The following is a 7,513-nucleotide window of genomic DNA, read 5'->3' as shown; positions in this document are numbered from 1 at the left end:
AGAGATCATGAAAACATTATTATTTGACTTGGGAAGTGCCTTGCAGGGAGGAGACTCTAACTTTCTTGGAGGCTACCAGATCGACCCAGTGGATAATTTCATCACTTAAAGACTCTATGTTCAATAATTCATATATTTGATCCCAGCATTGTCAGAGGCTTCACCAATGTTTTGGTAATCTGGAAGTAGCTAATGTTTGCCAACCGGCAAAGGAAACTTGGTGAAAGGTGTGCCCTCAGCCAGAGAGCTTTAAGGCGGGAATGCGAGAAGGTTTAAGAAAACAGAGTGCTACTCATCACCCCTCTCCTCTGTGCTAGCTCAGAAGCCTGCAGGAGGACGCCCAGGAATAACCAGGAGCTCAGGAACCTGGTTCCTGCATGCAAAGCAGCAGTCTTTTGTCTTTCGGGTAACTCTTGGTTAAAATAAGTCCTGCTCTTCGCTTATGGTTTGGGAATATGGCATGTTTCCTGCTATTGTCCTATTTTATTTTCCCGTATTAGACTTCTTTTTTTAACAGTGATAGATGACGAGGTGATATGACTCTGCTTCACAGCTTCTTTCTTTACCGATCACAGTTTAAACTAGTTGAAAATGTACCATTAATATCAGCACAATAGTACAGCGATGGGCATTTCAACTTCAGAAATAAAGTAGATGTGGCATATTTACAAAAACGACTATTCAAGCTTATTTTCTCCCTGGCCAGTGGCACCAAAAGGAAAAGTGTTAAAATTCTATGGGCTTTCACTGCTTTGTTTTGTCTGAAAGTGCTATTTGCCCCGCTAGTACCTGGCATTCGCTACAGAGTTGAATATTTTTCTGGGAGGCCACAGGACATGCTTTTACTGCCATGGCTGATCCAAGGTGCCTGTTAGTCTGCCAACACCCTTCAAACACTGTTTACCCAGTGTTGCCTGCCTCTTGTTTCTTCCTATGAAGAAAAGCTGCTTAGGATAGCTTAAGCACCCGAAACCTGCTTTTCTAATCACACTGTACTGGCACGGGCTTAAAAGGAGGCACTAAAGGAAGACAATGGGAATAGCATGTGTGTTAGGTATTTGCACATGAATCGAGGAACCTCAGTCCGCTGCAAATCAGGAATGATGGGAGCCACTGCCCGCGACAGCATCGATGCCGCAGAGCTGGAGACTTGGCCTGGCCATCGTTAGGACACAGACGAGATGGGGTTGTGTGGGGAACCCATTTGCGTCAGAACTTTGTCCAACCACTGCAGGGGTCCATGAAGATGAATCTCAATCCAGCACGGCGTGCTTGTGACATCCTGGCGATGATACTCGGCTCCCCAGCCCTAAAAAGCAAGAACCGGCCCGGAGTGAGTGTCCACATGTGACTGGCAGCCCTGGAGGCAGGCGGCAGCTCAGACCCCCATGGGGAGCTGCTGTCACCTGGCCCCTGCACCATGCTCACCGGGTCCCTGTGCTCACCCTCTCTGACCCCTGCTGACCCAGGTGACTGGAGGGCCTTATACCTCTTAACTAAAACTGAGAATACCTCCTGCCCAGTGTGCCTGCACTTGAAGATCTTCCTTATTTCAGCGAGGGAAATGAAGTAATCAGAATCTGTGTCTCCGTGAAGATTGGGCCATAGGTGACATAAGGACTGTGATGAAGGCTCACGGGTGTGTTGGTGGTGGTGCAGGGTGGTGATTTTTGTACATCGTCATTATAAACTTCTAACACTCTTGTAACCGTATTATCAAGACAATAATAAAAGAATTTTCAAAAACCCAGAAAATACAAATGCCATGCACTAGCTGATCTTAAGAAAATGAGCTTTCTTTTCAAGTCCATATTCAATGAAATAATCACCTCTGAAAAATATTGACATTAATCCTAATTTTTAAAACTGATCTGGAAAAAAACACTGTCCAATGAAATGACTGTTCATTAGTGAAAATTTAATGCCCTCTGCTGGCTCTCAAACATTAGAGCATGTGAAAAGACCTGCAGGTATCTGCTAATTGCTTTACTGTTTTGAAACTGCTTTGAAAACTTAGCAATCATTTTGAATAAAATCGCTTGCCATCATGAAGAAGAAATAGTTTCAAAACTAGATCGTTTTTAAAACTAGAAATCATAAGGATAGTTATTTTTGAAAGAATTATGATGACAAACACAATTTGAGCACAGAAAACTAGGACAATTAATTATGGGAATTTTAAAAGATGAAAAAAAAAAGTCATCCATAGCTCGGCTGTCAGGAGCACAGAGCTTTGCATGTGCAAGACCCCAAGTAAATCAATAAATATAGAAGATCAATAAATTTGGCTGGGTAATCTTATCAATGGCCATGATCCAGAAATTCATTGTCCTTCTGTCTCAGAAGAGAACATAGGGGGCTGAAGCCATAGTACAGCGGGTAGGGTGTTTGCCTTGCACACGGCCAATCCGGGTTCGATTCCCAGCATCCCATATGGTCCCCTGAGCACCTCCAGGAGTAATTCCTGAGTGCAGAGCTAGGAGTAACCCCTGAGCAATGCCGGGTGTGACCCTCCCCACACACACACACAAAAAAAGCAAGAAGAGAACATAAAACAACACGCCATAATCATGCTGCCGAACCCCACGCCAGGCTGTTTCATTCGGGGCACCCCAGAGGGGGTCAGGTGAGGCCCCTCCCAGCCCCAACAGAGCCAGCCCTGGCAGCCGAAAACCTTCAGAACTCAACTGCTGCCATGATCACAGCTGCCTCCACATGCTTGGGCTGGGCCCCACCCACAAGTGAGTCCATTCCTGGACAGTGCGGCCGCATCTCATGCCTCACACCACTCATATTCCAAGAGTAGCACACCACTTTTGATGGGATTTAAAGTAGAAGGCAACCAATCTTTGAGGGAAACATATTTTTACAGAAATATATATGTGTACATATATATGTATATACACATATGAATATAATTAATACTTATATATATGAACACAAGGCTCAACCTTTAAAACATGTTGGTAATCTCTTACAGAAGGGCTTATTGGCCCTTGAGTGAAATACAACAATCTTCACACACTTTCCTCTAAGGAAAGGTTTTAGAGCCTTTTCAGCAGTTTATTCATAACAAACAATACAAAATAAATTATTTCGGTTCTGCTTTGGGCAGGGCCTGGGGTTCGGGGTGAAACATCACAAATATGGCGGTGGGAAGGTGTAATGGTGGTGGGATTGGTGTTCAAATATTAAATGTAATCAAATATTGTGAACTTAGCACTGTAGCACTGTCCTCCTGTTGTTCATCAATTTGCTCGAGCAGGCACCAGTAACATCTCCATTGTGAGACTTGTTGATACTGTTTTTGGCATATCGAATATGCCATGGGGAGCTTGCCAGGCTCTCCGAGAGGGACAGTGCAATTGAACCTGGGTTGGCCTTGTGCAAGGCAAATGCCATATCCGCTATGCTATCACTCCAGCCCATTGTGAACTACTTTATGAAAATAAAATAAAATAATTTGACAACAACAACAAAAATCAATAAATTTCACCTCAAAAAAATTTGGAATAAGTCAGCTAATTCCTTGAAATGAACATGTGGCTATGTCCACTGTGTAACAGATACTAAGTTTGATACACAAGCTCCAATTTTGAAATATTAGAATTATTTTCAAGTGCTATTTCAGAAATGATGCAGCAATGATAGAACTGAGTCCTTTATTTTCAAAGTGCACACAGTAATTTCATTCACCCTAAAATACTTCTTTAATTCTTCAACCTTCACTTCCACCTTAACAAGATCAAATTTAAGAAACTAAATATTCATCAAGGAAACACCCACCATTCTCTCAGAACTAAAGATATCCATCATGCTTCTGACCCATTTGGATTTTGTCTTTATAGCACAGCGGGTAGGGCATTTGTCTTGCATGCAGCTGACCCAGGTTCAATTCCTCCGTCCCTCTCGGAGAGTCCGGCAAGCTACCCAGAGTATCCTGCCCTCATGGCAGAGCCTGGCAACCTCCCCGTGGCATATTTAATATACCAAAAAACAGTAGCAACAAGTCTCACAATGGAGATGTCACTGGTGCCCACTAGAGCAAACCAATGAACAATGGGAGGACAGTGTGACAGTGCTACAGTAATCCTTAATTTAGGAGCTAGCAGAATAGTGGGTAGAACCATGCACGAGGCTGACCCGGGTTCAATTCCTGGTACCACATGTTTCCCCAGCACTGCCAGGAGTAATTCCTGAATGCAGAGCCAGGAATAACCCCTAAGCACCACTGGGTGTGACCCCAAAGTTAAAAAATAATAATAATCCTTACTAATAATAATCCTTACTCTATATTATTTTGTGTTAGAGCCAGTACTCTCTTGCTTGTAGCTTATTTATGAGTAGAATTTCCTTCATTTTCCTGTAAGCACTTAAAGAGCCAAGAGTAACTTATTTTATTCAGGCTGGGCCCATCAATCTGTATTGCATAACATTAATGCTTGGCAATTAGAAGGGTTGAACACTTTTTGTGGCATGACACCTTATAAATTTACTCCTGTCAGATGAGACATGATGAGATCAAGTATAAAATAAAATTTAGTGTAATAGACTTTAGATTCCAGAGTTTAAAACATATATGTGTAGGGCTGGAGTGATAACGGGTAGGACCTTGCACGTGGCCTACCCAGGTTCAATTTCCAACATCCCATATGGTCTCCCGAGCACCACCAGGAGTAATTCCTGAGTGCAGAGCCAGGAGTAACCCCTGTGCATCACTGGGTGTGACCCAAAAAGCAAAATATATATATGTATATATATGTGTGTGGGCTGGAGCCATAGCACAGCCGGTAGGGCGTCGTTCGCCTTACAAGCGGCCAACATGGCCGACCCGAGTTCGATTCCTCCGCCCCTCTCGGAGAGCCCGGCAAGCTACCGAGAGTATTCGATATGCCAGACACAGTAACAACAAAGTCTCCAATGGAGACGTTACTGGGCCCGCTTGAGCAAATCGATGATCAACAGGAGGGCCTTTACCTTTTTACCTTTATATGTGTGTGTGTAAATAAGAATAGGTATTTTATTAAATTTTATTAAATTTTTTATTTACATACATCAAAATCATGGGATGGAGCGATAGCACAGCGGTAGGGTGTTTGCCTTGCACACAGCCAACATGGCCGACCCGAATTCAATTCCTCCGCCCCTCTTGGAGAGCCTGGCAAGCCATCGAGAGTATCTCACCCCCACGGCAGAGCCTGGCAAGCTCCCCGTGACGTATTCGATATGCCAAACACAGTAACAACAAAGTCTCCAATGGAGACGTTACTGGGCCCGCTCGAGCAAATTGATGAACAATGGGAGGACAGTATCAGTGACATCAAAATCATATAGTAATCACAAATTGGCTCTTACTGATTTATTTTCTGATCACTCTAATTTGCCATTCCTTAAAGTTTTGTTAGAGTAAGTAATATAAAGTAAAACTGTTGTGTGTTGAAGGAGGCAGGTTGGGACTGGAAGGGAAACGGGATATTGGTGGAGGAAGGTCACACTAGTGGTGATGGAACACTAAATGCTTGAAATAGCTGTATAATGAACAACTTTGTAAATCATGGTGTTTTCAATAAAAATTAATTCAAAAAATATTCATGTCACTTCACCTGCTGTGTTAAAGAAATCAGGTAATTACCTTCACTTGATTTTCCTGCAGTGTTCAGAGAGCCCCTCCGAACAACAGACTTCTCTGGAGAATCATCACCTGCAAAGGGTTTTCGGTTTCCTGTCCTCTTTCATGTCCCCTGCCCTAATCTGAATGCAAATCGTCCTTACCTTCACAAAACTCATGCGAATGGTGCACATCTTGGTCAGCTCATACACGACTTCGAAGCCATGGTGAACGGACTGAGCCAGCAGCTGGGCGAAGAGCTGGTTGTTGAAGATCTTGAGGCTACAGCCACTGGGGATCTTGCACACTGTGGCGGGGTGGAAGCCGTGCTGGTAGTTGCAGTTCCGGCTCTGCACAAAGATGCTGCTATCGCTCACGCACTCAGCGTAGACCTCTCCGCCAACGTAGTACAGATGCACGCCTGCAAGGCAAGAGGGGAGCCTCCAGACACCGGCACAGTGTGGGGCTCAAAGGCCATTCTCTGCCCACCGTTGGAGCTTCTTTGCGACTGCAAGGGATAGACTCAGGGCTAGAGAGACAGGACACTTGCCTTTCGGTTTCTATCCCTGGGACCTCAAATGCTCTGCTGAGTATAGCCAGGAGTGAGTGCAGAGCCAGGAGTAAGCCCTGAGCATCCCCAGTTGTGACTCAAAAACCAACAATTAAATAAATAAATAAAGAGAGATATGAGTTCACTGACTATTGCCAACCCTGTAAGGTGTGCACAGTGGGTAGGCCGTTTGCCTTGGCACGTGGGTTCGATTCCACCGCCCCATTAAGAGTACCCCGCCCGCATGGCAGAGCCTGGCAAGCTCCCCGTGGCGTATTCGATATGCCAAAAACAGTAACAACAAGTCTCACAATGGAGATGCTACTGGTGGCCACTCGAGCAAATCGATGAACGACGGGAGGCGGTGAAGTGCTATCAAAGGTGTGAGACCCAAATGCCGACTTATTTTCATTCTGCTGCCTCGTTCTCCATTGGAAAGTGGGCCACAACATATTTTGACAACCCTGGCCAAGAACAAATAAATGAGTGCTCAGGTATTATTCCTTCCGCTGCACTCTCCTACTCATATTTATTCCAAAGATAAGGTCTCAGGATATTAGATGTATGATGTGTATCTAATGCAGAACCAGCCAACTGCCCTTCAGCTACATACATAAAAATAAGAATTGATTGCAGATAACACTCTGGAAAAGTTACTTAAGTGCATACACTAGTAACACCAGAGAATATAGAAAATGAACTTTAAATATGATTTTATCATCTATAAATTCCTTTATCTGATCAAGTACTTCAAAGAGACCTATTTAAGTTTAAAATTTAGTGCTTACTAGTACAGATCAATAACACCTGTATTTTTGCTGTGTTTTTTTTTTAACTTGGGCTTATTAACAGTGAAATTCCTGTCACACTTTCAGATATAAAACTCCCATTCAAAATGTAGGTAGCTCTGCTTTATCTCACATTCTTGGAGTTAAAAGGCAAACATAGTAATATCTTGAGAATTCTGTCTGTACTCATAGTAATTTTCCTTTCTTTTCTTTTGCTTTTTGTTTTTTGGGGGGCCACACTCAGCAACGCTCAAGGGTTATTCCTTGATCTGTGCTCAGGAATTGCTCCTGGCAGTGCTCCAGGGACCAGAGATTGAACCCAAGTTGACTGCATGCAGGGCAAGCACCATACCCAGTATCTACTCCTGCCCCACTCACAGTAATTTTCATTTCATTGAAATATTACTAGATCCTTTCAAAGGCCCGGGTCTGAGAGGCAACACAAATTTCTAGGCAGGGATGAAGAGCAGATAAAATAAAGAAGTTCTAATCTGGGGAACAGAATCCCAGAGCAGTCCCCCGGCCCCCTACCCCCAAACCCCCAACCCCGCTCCAAGTTTTCAGCAA

General features: G+C 43.8%; 1 protein-coding gene across 1 annotated transcript in view; it reads right to left on the bottom strand.

Moving 5' to 3' along the window:
- Positions 1-1,151: 1,151 nt before the first annotated feature.
- SMAD9 (SMAD family member 9) overlaps positions 1,152-7,513 on the bottom strand; it is an 80,694-nt gene continuing 74,332 nt past the window's right edge. Inside the window, exons 5-6 of the mRNA XM_056109794.1 lie at positions 5,773-6,029; positions 1,152-1,309 (exon numbers count right to left, since the gene is read on the bottom strand). Coding sequence (XP_055965769.1) covers positions 1,166-1,309; positions 5,773-6,029 — 401 coding nt within the window. The 3' untranslated portion in view covers positions 1,152-1,165. The remainder of the gene's footprint in view (positions 1,310-5,772; positions 6,030-7,513) is intronic.

The sequence above is a fragment of the Sorex fumeus genome, unplaced genomic scaffold (assembly GCF_029834395.1).
Source record: "Sorex fumeus unplaced genomic scaffold, SorFum_2.1 ptg000008l, whole genome shotgun sequence".
In the NCBI taxonomy this organism is placed as follows: Eukaryota; Metazoa; Chordata; class Mammalia; order Eulipotyphla; family Soricidae; genus Sorex; species Sorex fumeus.
Note: the sequence above shows the minus strand (reverse complement) of the source record. Positions and strands in the feature narration are given on the sequence as shown.